Genomic DNA, 14,883 nt, shown 5'->3' with positions numbered 1-14,883 from the left:
GCTCCCAGTTGGAGTAAGACCCCCTATCACTCCCAGAGGAGGGGAGGGGAGGGGAAGGGACATATAAAATTGTGTCGAATCCATAGTTTTCGGGTCGTTTAAATAAAAGCGACTCCCCCGATTCAATTTAAGTCTGATGTAAACCCTCGTTAACACCCGGTGGGGGAAATGATGACGTGGAAATATCGAAAACGATCTAAATTTTATATTAACGTACTGTCGAAACACTAAGTTTCCGCTTCACTATGTTAATTAGTGGCAGATCTGATGCTTTTTAAGTTCAAGATCAACTCTCCAGTGGGGGCAAGACTGATTATTCCAAACGGAGAGTTGGAAGATTAGGCATAAAAATGATAAGAAATTGCCGATTTTAGTGTCGAATCAATGGTTTTCGGGATCATTTAGATAAAGAACGACACTCCGGAAAACATTTAAGTTCAGAGCCCATTAGCACTTAAGGGAGTGAAATTACGACATGTAAAAGTAATTGAAAGTGCCGAATCCATAGTTTTGGAGAACACTGAAACGATTACTGACGCTCTCAATAACGTGTAAGTGTAAGTTCATCCTCATTTGCAGAGAATGGGGTGAGCGAGGTAAAAATAAAATTTCAGAAGTGACATATTTGTGTGGAATTCATAAGTTTTCTGGCCAAGGAGAACGTCTGACCTGTTTGAAATGACTTTGGAAAATACTTAGCACTCACTTCAATCTGTTTTTTTAATCATATCAATTTGATTAAAGACGCTTTCTGTGGGGGAAGATGTTTTAATATTTAGGCAAAAAGTATTAAATGAGTTTAAGTGATAATGCCTACTAAATGTACTATATATTCCATGTTACATATTTACTGCCTTATAATGGTCAATATAAGACACTGCACCAGAAATGTACAGAGATAAAGTTCACAGTTATCAACTATACAAATTTCCTGTATACACCCTCGGTACAAAATCCTATCCGATAATCTACCAAATTAGATAATCCCCCATTCCCATCTTTAAGGACTGAAACACTTCTACCAAAGTTAAATAACATGATCATGCAACACATTAAGCTCCAAAATATGGACTTAAACCAATCAAAGATTAAGGAGTACGTCTTTAAAACCCTGGCCTGCCAGTAATTAAATTTACCTTAGCCTACCAAAGTCAACTGATTCCAAGTAAGTATGGTCTTGAAAATTGACTTTCAACCTTTACTTGCCGTTTTTTCCTCATGATGTACTCATTGTCAATTTTTTAAAAAAGAAAGGATAGAGTACCTCTGATAAACTGATTCTGCACCTTGAATATCCGAACCTATCATTGCTACTATCTGCCATCGTTACATATACTTTAATAGAATTCAACAATCATTATTCCACTTAAGCTTCACATGCCCTATAATGTCCTTATGTATATGGGATTCTGCCAGATCTGGACGATGGAAGAACATGGTATTAACGTGTTTTTGTAACAAAAGTACTGAACACGGTCGTACGTATCTATTAATTACAATCAAATTATTTTGCTTTGCACCCTTATATAACACTAACGCTATAAAAAAAGGAGGCTTATTATTAACTGAGGTCGGAACCATGACCGGAACCTGAATCGAGGTGTTTGCAGTTGCGCAGGTCATCATGCAAGAAAAACCCCTACAGTATCGGTAGTTTCTCACCAAATTAACTCGGATTTAAAAGAAATTAATTAACTCCAAACTAATTACAATCCTAGAAATGAAAACAGAACAAAAATTCTTTTTATTATTACATGCACACAAAAACTAGCGCAATATCCGCTGATCGAATGTGATTTCATGAACATGAAATTTATTGGCTTGGAAGGGAAGTATTTCAAGCCAAATTTATGGCCAATTATTTGGTATCTTTATTAGAATAGTGATATTTATAATAATTACTAAACAGTAGAATATAGAGCTACTACATATGAAGACGAGCATTAGTGAATAACGTGAAAAGCATCAAACTAAAATGACGAATAGCGAATTTACCTAAATTACTCGAATGTCTATGAGAATAAATAGTGAGCAGATTCTGTGTGAAAACATACAAGTTCTTAACACTGAATTGACAACTCGTTTTCATACAGGATATGAAATTAAGTGTAACCGTATGAACGATCGTTCTTAAAATCTTATCCAATTAAACCTACCCACGTATACATTTTGGCTGACGTTTTAATTGCTTAAGTTGTACATTTTAAATGTATATATCCAAAAGAGTATAGGGTGATTTATAATTCTCTCTATTATTTTGAATATTCAAAAAAACCATGAAAGACAATATGGAGACTGGTAGAATGTTTGCAGATTCTTACATACCATGCAAGTACCAGATATGAGCAACCACTATAAGTCTGCAAATGTTAATCATGTATTGTAGAAACTCCTTTCAAAGTCATGTAGATCTCATATACACTGTTCACTTTTTACAGTGATCATACAATAGATATTTCATTGTCATTTACTAATTCTACATGTGAGTTGACATTAGTAATTTTAATGTAGTTGTTTCCATCTTTCATTCTTTTGTAGTTCCAGTTGAGTCAATACACTATTTCATACTGCTTCTAATATACAAAAAGAGGTATGTTTTTTACCTCTTTAGTATCGTAGCATTGGTTACAATAATATGCTTCTCTTTAACATATCCGAAGACAACATATAGTATGAAGTGTAACCACTAGAAGAAAATAACATTAAAAAAGCAAGTGTTTTAACTTGCGGTCATGTTATTATACCTCTTACTTCAATTGAAGCATAAAGGTCGCGGTGACTCAGTGGTATAATGTTCACGTCTAGTGCATGTGGTCACCGATTCGATCTTAGCTCATGCCAAGTGGGCTTTGTAATGGACATATAGCGTGCACGAGTTTTTTTCTTGGCGTTTTCCAATTTTCTCTTAACTTCTTCATTCTACTACTTAATTCATTCTTATCATTTTCGTATCCTTGAACCTACAGGGCAAAATCGTTGACGTAAAACTAAAAAGGTTGAAGTATATTCCTCATCACAGCAAAACGAAATCAATCACAAAAAATATTTCCACAACCTTATTCTATCTCACAACCACATACCGTCGATGTCTAAACAAATAGCAGATATACGAATCAAATGAGGAATGCTAATAATAAAAAGCAATCAAGACAAATTTTCATTCCTCTCAAGCCAGCAGTGAACTCGAATCGCATTTAGTGTTTTTTTTTATTAGTAACAAATATTTAGATGACATATTTACCACATAAGATTTTCGAAACTAGTCACACATAAATAAAGTAACGAAAACATATTTAGTACTCGAAGAAATATTTTTGGGAGGTTTCAATGCAAAGTATCAAAAGTTCCTGTGTGCAGTTGAGAGTGGAACAATAATCCTATATTTTGTTCCTTTCCCGTGGTTCGTAATAAATATCACTTGAGCCACAATATATATAAAAGAACATTAAAACGTAAATATTATTTATTTTTACCTTCGCTTAGTGTTCAGGATCAATTGTTCTGAGAACTTCCTAATCTTGTATCTATCATCTTTCTATTTATTTAATTCAATACCGTAACTAAGGAACAATAATACTCATTACAATTTCCTTTTCTTCCTTTACAAAATCTGCTCCGTTATTGCACCTCTGATCTTATTCCTAAGACCAGTACACATAGATAATAGTACAACATAATAATGAAATATACAACATACAACATACCATTGTATATGGCGTCACGAACATGGATTTCATTTATTGATTAACAATAAATGAAAAGAATCCTGGACCGTAAAGAATACACATTTTGAACGACCCTTGTATATATTAAGATTACATTTTACATCAATATCACATATATTAATCTCATACTTAAGCATATTCTTTAGCCTCACGTTATAATATCGATAACAAGGTGCATCAACAGAAAAATGACAACAATAATAAGGTCGACAATTATTTTTACATTCGTTGGGATATATTTACTATAATGTATGTAGTTTAATTCATGAAATTTTGTATAATTACAAAGAGTTAAATATAAACATATTCTCTATTAAATTTGATCCATTTTTTTTTTTGTTATCATTAAGATATAAACACGGAATAAACATACTACGCGAATATACATATAGAACACATAAAGTGATTATGGAGTAATTATAATGTTGTGAACGCAATAAAACAATATAGTATACATTAACATGGAAAGAAATAATTGCCATACTAGATAAATAGTTAAAGATTAAAAAACATAAAGAAAAATACAATAACTAAGTCATATAACTATGAAATACGGCATTTATCTCATTTGAGATTAAGTTCCCTCTTTTAGACATTATTTATATTAACTTTGCTTATAATCTCAGGAGGGAGTACAGTTTCGACTAAGTCCATCCATTTCTTTCTAGTACTTTCGGTAGGCTGCCATAACTTTATTTCATCGACATTTCGTAATCCTAAAATTTTCCCTGTTTTCATGTCCATTAATTCAAATACTTTAGGGTTAATTTGCTACACAAATATGGTCCAGCATACAAGTCACAGAATTTATAGATTCTTTGTAATGAAGCGTCACTTTGTGGATGTAATCTCACAAACACCAGATCATTAGACTTAATTTTAACTTTACCTTTCTGTTGTTCTTCGGTTTTCTGATTTCGAGAATTGAATTTTCGAATCCTAAGAAAGTGAATCATACTCACAAGATGAAAATAATCTACTTCATTTTTATCGTCCAGTCGAATTCCAAAATGCCGTTCAATTGGCGAAATAAAATCAGTTCCATTATGGATATTAGCGGGTGCCACTCCTAATGTATCCGACACTGAATAGTTCAAGAAATACGTAATTTCCGTAACGTATTTGATCCATTCATTATGTTTGTTACGACAGCAATGTCGAAATAACATCCCAAGGTTTCGATGGATATTTTCCACTATTGAACTGCTGGGGTGATACGGAGTAACAAAATGAACCTTAATATTGGCGTTATTCATGGCACGAAGAAACACATCACTCCGAAATTGTCCACCGTTATGACACAAGATATGCTCTATAGGCCCGCAGTGTGGTATATATACATTTAGGATACGATGAACTTTTGCTGATGAAGTGGCTTTACGTAGCGGGTAGACTACTACATATCGCGTAAAAATATCCAATACAGTAAGAAGATATGTTTCACCAGATGGTGCTCTCGAAATTGGTCCATAAAAATCTATAGAAATAAAGGAGTGTGGACGCTCCGGTATTATTGACAACATAGGTTTATAGATAGCTCGATAATTATGTTTAATTATCATACATTTCTCGCACTCTTTAATATAATTTTTAATTTGAGATGTAAGTGATTTCCAATAAAACGATTTGTTAATCAATGAATACACTTTTGAATATCAAAAGTGTCCAAAATTATCATGATAAGCTTTTAATATTAAAGGGACCAATTTTGGGGGTACACAAATTTTAGTTCTATGAGCATATTTGAAGTCTTTAATTACCAACACATTATTAGACATTCGATACAAGGTATACCATGAATGGGGACAATCACATCCTTTCAAACATGTTGTCAAATGTTGTATAATCTTTGCATAAGGTTCGTGATCCCGTTGAGATTTTTGTAAATCATCCAATGAAATATTAGAAATTTCTTCCTGTAAAACCTTAAAAGCATTTATTGTTAATACACGATGGTTTTCACTAGGTAATAGTCTAGATAATGTATCTACTGGAATGTTCTCTCTTCCTGTTTAACTTTAAAGTCGAAAGATTGTAATTCCAGCGACCATCTTAATAAGCGACTATTATAGCCTTGTACTTTCCTTAAATGACATAATGAACTATGGTCAGTAAGGATTGTAAAGTGACATCCAGTCAGATAAGGTGCAAATTTCTGTAATGAAAACCTCACAGCAAGAAGTTCAATTTCAGTGATCGTATATCCCTTTTCCGCATTTTTCAGCGTATGACTCACACAATGAATTACCGATGGTTCGCTAGAATCAACTGCGGGCTGCCAAAGGATTCCCGAAATTCCAGAGAGAGCGCCATCACACTGAACGAAGAAAGGACGTTCATAGTCTGGATGATTTAAACGTATATTTTTCATTACACACATTTTCAAACGTTGAAAACTTTGTTCTTGAGAATCCCCCCAACGCCATAAAGTTCCCTTCTTTGTTATCAAAAATAGAGTTTCAGCTATTTCTGCAAATTTAGGAATTGATTTTCGAAACCAGTTAAAGAGTCCGAGTACTTGCCGAGTTTCCTTTAAATTAGTGGGGGTTGGTAAATCTCGAATCGCTTGAACTTTGGCTTCACTGTAGCACATACCCTTATCATCGATGGAATACCCCAAAAATTCGATTGATCTTCTGAAAAATTTTGATTTTTCGATATTTATTGTAAGACCTGCTTTCTCCAGACGTTCAAGCACAATGTCTAGATTTTTAAATAATCCTCCGGAGTTTTTCTCATGATTAGAATGTCGACAGCATAATAGACTACATTGCTTCGTAAGTCTTGGCCCAATACACGATTTAAACAAGATGCTAAAGCAGCACTATCATTAATCAACCCGAAAACAACACGATTATATTCATACAATTGTCCCTCGAATAAGAAAGACGTGAAAGGTCTCGAATTTGCATCCAACAAGATTTGGTTGTAGGCCATGACTAGATCCAGATTTCCAAATATCGCATGTCCTTGTAAAGATCCCAGAATATCATCGACAGGAGGATATCGCACTTGTTGTAATTTTATATGTGAGTTTAATGTACGAAGATCCAGGACCAATCTCAGATGTTTACCGTCTTTCTTGGACACAACATGCAAAGGGTTAAGATGAACACTTTGGGACGGTCTATTATTCCATGATTTAGCATTTCTGCTATTTGCTGGCGTACATTTTCTCTAAAACGATACGGAATAATGTATGGTTTAGATACTATACGATCTTTACAGTCTACTTCTCTGGTATATACGAAATCTTTACAACGTCCGGGCTTAGATGAGAAAGCCTTTCTATGTCTATAAATAATATCTTTGAATAATGATGTATTTTTATCCATAAAATCCAAAGAATCTACAATATTATCCACGCATTTTGAGAAAGAAAAATCTCCATTACTGTTTGAAATTATTTCTTTTTCCATTTCTATGATATTAACTTCTTCCACGTTACGAAAATTAATTTCTGAAACAGTCCACAAAAGGTTGACATTGACAGGCTATATCATCTTTGGCAGGTATTAGTTTTTGAACCACTGCATCATCTATAGTACGCAGGATAAATGTTTTATTTTCGAAATCCAGGGTAGTGTGTAGCTGGGTTAGAAAGTCCATTCCAATTAAAACCTTTTCATTAAGTTCATTTATAACTAAGATAGGAATATTAATTTTATAACCTTGCATATCAATTTCAACTTGTGTCTTCCCCATGACCCTCTTTTTGTGCTTACCAGTATAATCAATCAATACTAAATTATCCACCTTTTGTAACCTGGGATTAGAATAATTCTTAGTAATTTCCTGCCAAAAAGTATAGGATAAAAGCGAAACTGTAGACTCTGTATCAATTAGTGCATGAATAGGTATATCGTTAATTTTTATAGTAATTCTTGCCATGCAAAAAGTTTTCAGGAAAACAAAATCCTTTTCACTATTATCTTTTCTTCCATTTCATCATCAAAACGCCAAAAACAGTTGGCAATAGGTATATATTAATACGCAGTATTAGTATACAAACATTTTAATTTAGATTCTTATCAGATAATTGATTAGATAAACTTAACGCTGACATGGGTTTAACCCCTTCCATATCAGCACCATCTAGTTTAAATTATGATGATTAAATGGTTCTATTAACTCACATTGTATTCCGCATTCTTGAGTAGAATCGGATCGATTGGATGTAGACACAGAATTTGGATTTGTTATTATAAATACTACCACCTATGAATCGATTTTGTGCAAAATTACGATAATTGTTATTTCGATTATAATTTCTGTGATTATTTCTGAAATTCCTATTATTATTTCTACCATTAAGTTGAGCTGAATTACCGGTACTATTTAGATTACTCACTCGGTCATTAAAACGATGATTACCATTTCTTTGAGTGAGAGCTATTTCCATTCTGTACACTTAGATTGCGAATAGTGCATAAATAATAGGATTGCGGCTAAGATTACCCTGACCTCTATTGGGATTTTTATTGTTCTTCTGCATTAAATATTGGCTCTCAAAGTTCTGCACTAGCATGACAATATGACTAAAATTGACACATTGTGCAGACATTAGCATTTGTTGCAATCGGAACGGCAATAGGATGCGAATAGAAGCAATTATACGCGATTCAGGATGATTAGGATTAAGAGCTTTTAATTCATTATACGTCGATACTACAAATTCCGTGACATTCTTGTGGCTTCGCGGATCAAAGACCTTGGTACGTAATAAAGCATCTCTGTTGGCCAGCATAGTCATTTTCATAATTGGATAAAAATGCAGCTTTAAAATCCGAATAAGCATGATTTTCTCTGATTGCTTTGAACCACGTTAAACATGGTGGCTATAGGACGTGCGGGAGGATCTTCAAGAATTTTGACTTTTATTCCTATTAATTCACATTCGTCCTCAAACTTCTCGATAAATACCCGTGCAGGAATATCATCGGGCCCACCACTAAATTTTGTCAATGATTTTACCTCGCTAAATCGCAAAGGTCTGTCATTATTGGGATTTTAAATATTAATATTTACCATAATATTTTGGATTCCTACAAGATGAATGTTTCTTTCTTCTTCCATCTTCGGTCCTTCCTTCACTATATCCCGACGACTCGCTGTCCTCAAAAACTCGATGAGGTGTTACTGGATTTGGGTTCTTAAAAAGAGGCTGATTTCTATATCCACCGTCGTGAGAAATTACTGGTTCTGAAGCCTGATTTCTATGTCCACCGTCGTGATGGGTTACTGATTTTGATCCATTGTGAGGGGACTGATGTCTATGTCCACCGTCGTGCTCTCCCTTAGTAGAATTGTACCACTCTTGAAAACAATTCATATCCTCTCGAAGTTCTCGGATGTGAAAGGTGTGTTCATTAATTACAGATTCCATTACTTTAACCACATCCTGTATCTCAGTATAATTTTGGGATACTCGTTCCATCTTTTGATCATACTGCTTGAATCTCGTAGAAATTTGCTCCTCCAATTGACCTTCTATTTTGCATTGTAATTGGTACATTTTATTTTCAAGTCGTTCCTCAATTTTAAGTTGCAGTTGTTTTATTGAGTCCTCAAATTGTTGATGAGTTACCTGCTGGAATTCCGCAAACTGTTGTTGAGTTACCATTGTCTGCTGGAACTCCTCAAATTGTTGTTGAGTTACCATTTTCTGCTGGAATTCCTCAAATTGCTGATGATTTACCTGCTGGAATTCCTCAAACTGCTGATGAGTCACCATTTTCTGCTGAAGTTGATACATTTGACAAGATATCTGCTTTAAGAGAACTTTCATACTTTTAGGAGCAGGAATCTCCCTTTGTATAAGTCGGTCTTGGACACCTTCTGTTTCCGACATACCTCTGTTTATTTGTTTACCACTTCTTAGAACGGTAACATAAAAATTGGGCTCAATTGTGTTTGTTGTTACTCTACTTCGAAACGACACACTAATTCCCGGCGTGAAGGCACCATTTAATTATGGAACAATAATCCTATATTTTATTCCTTTCCCGCGGTTCTAAATAAATATCACTTGAGCCACAATATATATAAAAGAACATTAAAACGTAAATATTATTTATTTATACCTTCGCTTAGTGTTCAGGATACAAATTTATAATTCCTTTAACATCAATTGTTCTGAGAACTTCCTAATTTTGTATCTATCATCTTTCTATTTATTTAATTCAATACCACAACTAAGGAACAATAATACTCATTACAATTTCCTTTTCTTCCTTTACAAAATCTGCTCCGTTATTGCACCTCTGATCTTATTCCTAAGACCAGTGCAGATAGATAATAGTACAACATAATAATGAAATATACAAGATACCGTTGTAAGAGAACAGGTACTTAAAACGTAAAGTGGGTGATCAGGTTCTTTTGAACAAAGTTCTACATCACAATGAGTTAGTTAACAATGTATCAATTTATTTAGATAATTTAAATTTCGTACAGATTACAATATAATCTTTTAAATATAGTGTTCAGCAAGGATTTTACCATTTTCAAACATCATTATAATTCTTATCGGTATGAACAAGTATGTTTCTTTAATGATAATTTATATTTGTACGATTTGCAACATTTCTCACAAATATATGGCTTTATTTGTGTGAGTTAATAGATGTATATTCAGTGATCCCTTTTTAGCAAAAGATTTGTTACATAATTTGCAGTGATACGATTTCAGATTTATATGATTTAGTATATGCCACTTCAAGGTAATTTTGTTGGAGAAGCTCTTACCATATTTCTCACATGTAAAGTACCCTGTATCTGAGTGAACTAGTAAATGCTCACTCAATATATGTTTCCTACTGAAAGACTTACCACACTCGCAACAAGAATATGGTTTCCTAAGGAAATGTGTTACTAAATGCCTGTTTAATGAATTTTTCCACCTAAATAACTTACCACATTTATCACATATATGTTGTTGGGTGTTCCCGTGATTTTTAGTATACAATAAATGTTTTCTCAAGTCTGTTTTCAAAGAAAATGTTGCACCACATTCATTACAAGCAAACTTAGGGACTCCTATAATTTTAAACAACTGTGAATGTGTTAACAATAAGTGCTCTTTCAAGTGACTCTTACGTGAAAATGACCTACCACACACATCACACGTCATGCCGTTAAACACCTCTGAATGTATTAATAAGTGCTCTTTCAAGTGACTCTTACGTGCAAAAGATTTACCACATTTATCACATGAATAAGGCTTTACCTTCGAATGAGTTAATAAGTGCTTTTCAAGCAATGAGAACCAACGGAAAGAAACACCACATTCCTCACAGGAATAGGATTTTTCAACTGCATGTGTTAATACATGTTTTCGTAAGTATATCTTCTGATTAAATGATGTTCCACATTCACCACAAAAGTAGATGTCAGTTTCATGTGTTGCTGAATGTCTCTTGAAATGGCTTTTCGATTTAAATGATCGTCTACATTTCTCACAGTAATATGGCCTCTGAGGAAAATGTGTTATTGTCTCACTTTTTGAATTAGATTTAGAATTAAAAAAACTTAAGCTTTCCCTACAACTATATGAGTGTAATTCTTTGTCAGTTGAGAAAGGGCTAACTGATTTCAATTTGACCTGAAATGGCGAATCGTAATAGCCGGATGATGATACTTCGCGATGTGAGGAATGTTGTTGTTCAATTTTCATATCATTAATACATTCCTCATAATCCTTAGGCAAACCTGAATTAGTGTTTTCATAAATTGACAAGTCTCTTACTATTTTAGCACTCACAGTTGACAACCCACTGCTGGGTCGCTGATCGTAAACATTTCCCAGTTTCCTGATAAGCGTATGTTCTTTGCCTTCAAATGAATTCCTGGCAGGGAGAAACAAGACAGAATGAACTTAATGAAATATATATATTGCTAACCATTTATCTTGGAACACACGTAACTTTCAAAGTAATAGATAACAAACCCTTAAATCTTACGGTTTAAAATCAGCAAAGAAACATTTTTACAAACTCTGCAACACAACTAGATTAATAGGATTGCCAAACTAACACAAAGCTAAATTTTTACTAGGACTCGTCAGCTTATTACATATTTTAAATTTACACACTAAACGAAAACTTAATTTACCACATTTATCAGACAGTTCTACAAATATAGGATGCTACAGTTTCAAAAATATCCAGTTATAGATAGGCCCTCTAGGATAAAACTAACTCGAGACGGACGGGGCAACGCACGTTAAAAGTACCTTGGTGTCGAGTACCATGATCTTAATAGGACAGTTTTCGAACAAATAAGAAAGTTACATATTGACAATTTGACTTTGTTCAAAGAGTTTTATTTTGAAAAAGTTTTTAGATATTTATGACATTCAATAAAGATATATATATGGTATCGAATGGATATACAGATCATAATGTTGTTTATACCGATTTGATATTTCAAATCGTTCTTGAGACATGATAAACATTGTTAAAATTTGGAACTCTGATTAAAACTTTATAATTCCCAAAATTGTAACTATAACACCCAAAAACTATTGCTGTAATATTATAGAAGAAAAGAAGAGATCTTTTTTATATAAAACTTCCCTCAAATACGTAGTTTTAAGCAGCAATTTATTTTTGTTTGTTTGTTTGAAAAGTTACTTAAATACGTTGTTTGTTTACTTAATTGAGAATAAAAATCAATATTAAGAGAAAATGTTATCAAATTGACGAAATTAATAAACCATAAATCACTGTGAATATACAACAGTTAGTCATAATTCTTGTAATACCCCGGTACACAACATACTTGCATTTACTACAGTAAAGTGAACATAGGCTAACATTCAAAGTATAGCCTGTTGTATTTCACTGTATGGAACCATCTTCCTGACACGTCTTATCCTTAGTGACAAAGAAAGTAGTCCCTGTTGTTACATCTATTATTAACTGGTAAGGCATCGTGATTTCAGGAAATGCATCATAGACCGAAGTAAGTCCTAATTGGAAATGTCAAAAAAAGTCAGTAATATAGCCCTATATACAGTGTGTGGCATCAGGCCGATGCTATCAAGTTCCTGAACTTTCTGTTTGCGCTTTCATGCTCAGTTTGGTTTTGCGCTATTCTGTTGTAGCAAGGCACACTTATGGTTCGCAAACTCGAAATATTATAGGTGTAGTACAGCATATACCCTCTCCAATTGTTCAGAATAAATGCCGGCATTGATGGCACGACTGTCAAGATCAAACTCAAAGTAAATTACACTTTTGTAGTTCTATTACACATAGAGAGTCATTCTATCCTCGAAACGAACAGTTTTGGAAAGTTCGCTCTTGCTAAACCAAAGTTTTCCACATTCGGATTTCGAAAAAAAAGCACCCACTTTTTAACGAATGTGACATTTCTTGTGAGGAAACACACATCACGTGGATTTTGTGGCTGTTGTCAGCACACATCCACTCTCCTGTTGGTCTAAACCCCTGATAGATTTCCCGAGTTCGTGAAGGTGACGCACTGAAGTGGATTGATACATACGACTTAGTTTGACTGAATTTTATGTCGTATGTCCTAAGAATTCCTTACCCTGGGGCGGCTGGATCTCGGCTAATCTTTGACTATTTTACAACCTGCAAAATATTTCTGGAACCACGACTTAATGTGTTGGGTTTAGTACTCTTCTTCTTTTGCATGAAACATATTTTGGGTTGCTGCCACAACGTATGCTAGAGTTTGAATTCATACGGTAAAAGTTTACATATCAAACGATGTTGAGCATTTATCGTCACTGCCCCTTAAAACTGCAGAAGCTGATGAAGTGGCAAGCCACGAGTTAAGTAGTCCGCTTACCATACTATATATTGGTCTACTTTGACATTGTACTTGCGGCCGATCACATCGTATACATGCGCCTGCTGTTTTTGTTGTGGAAATGTTGAGACATGATTTAAATGTAGTACGTTCGGAGTTTCACTAAACAAAATAACGTCAAGAAATGAGTGTGTAAATGAAAGTAATTAAAGGATCAAACGAAAAGAAAAAAGAAACGAAAATATTGATAATGCTTCAAAACCATTGTCAGAACGAACTTTAAAAAACTGTTTTTCATGTACGGCTAATTTGTTTAATAAAAAATGCGAAGATGGAAGGCTATTCGTCTCATATAACTAGGAGGAAAATAATCGGCATGTGGGAAGCTGGAACGCATAAAAAGCAAATTGTTGGAGCCATGGGTCTAAATATTAAAACTTTGCTGATATTGAATTGAACGATTCGAAGCAGAAGGGGAACAGGGATTACAAACTAAAGCGAAACTGAGTAGCCCGCAAGTGATAACGGAAGACGAAAATGTCTATTATTGAAGCGAAAACAGCCAGCCCATTCGCTGCTGCGACTAACCTGAAAACACCTTTAGGTATGGAATGCAGTGCAGAGACATGTAACTGCACTCAAATTATTTGCTGTCTTTTGTAGGTCAAACTAACGAATGCATATATACATGCTTGCTTAGAGTTCGCAAGGACGCACATCAACAAGCCATAATACTTCTGGAAGCGTGTAATCACAAGTGATGAGAAAGTGTTTAGTTTATACGTAGGATTAAACCTGTTCAAGCGTTCTAATATTTGTTGTTTCACAAAGACACATGCTCAAAACGGAAAGCTCAAAGTTTAAAAATTCGCAAAATATCATCTCTTTATGACTTACGGTTCCCAATATATGGCTCCTTCAATCTCCCGAAATCCGAACTTTTTGGCCAATATTTGGGAAACGGTTGCCAGTTGGCAAATGGCCACTGGTTACTATCCGATAACAAAATGTTGAACGTCCTATTAGGTATTGATCAACACTAATATAATCTCTCTCTGTCTTAGGCCGCGCCTCCATTGCATCCGAATGCGACTGCGAACGCGAATGCGAATGCGAACTGCGAATTCATGTGCCTCTACTACATCCGAAATTTTGTGAATACGAATCAAGTTGTAATATCTCTTTCAAACCTCCAATGTGAAATATTTTTGCTTGAAAATTCATATCTTAAAGTTTTCAGAGCAATAATAATAATAATAATAATAATAATAATAATAATAATAATAATAATATAATACTGTATTAATTTCCTTTGTGTGCAAAATGGAGTAAATGTCGCAAATGTCGCTCCTGTTATTATTATGCTTCTGTGGTAACC

General features: G+C 34.1%; 1 protein-coding gene across 3 annotated transcripts in view; it reads right to left on the bottom strand.

The window, feature by feature from the left end:
- LOC145684064 (uncharacterized) overlaps positions 1-14,883 on the bottom strand; it is a 204,591-nt gene that overhangs the window by 170,975 nt on the left and 18,733 nt on the right. For 2 of the 3 annotated variants that reach the window (XM_081755909.1, XM_081755908.1), the window contains one exon: positions 10,134-11,572. The exons of the other annotated variant lie outside the window; for it this stretch is intronic. In XM_081755909.1, the coding sequence (XP_081612035.1) occupies positions 10,315-11,572 (1,258 nt within the window). In that variant the 3' untranslated portion in view covers positions 10,134-10,314. Of the gene's footprint in view, positions 1-10,133; positions 11,573-14,883 lie in introns of those variants that run through there. 3 annotated transcript variants of the gene reach the window in all.

Source organism: Thermobia domestica, chromosome 4 (genome assembly GCF_964235325.1).
Source record: "Thermobia domestica chromosome 4, izTheDome1.hap1.1, whole genome shotgun sequence".
Taxonomy (NCBI): domain Eukaryota; kingdom Metazoa; phylum Arthropoda; class Insecta; order Zygentoma; family Lepismatidae; genus Thermobia; species Thermobia domestica.
Note: the sequence above shows the minus strand (reverse complement) of the source record. Positions and strands in the feature narration are given on the sequence as shown.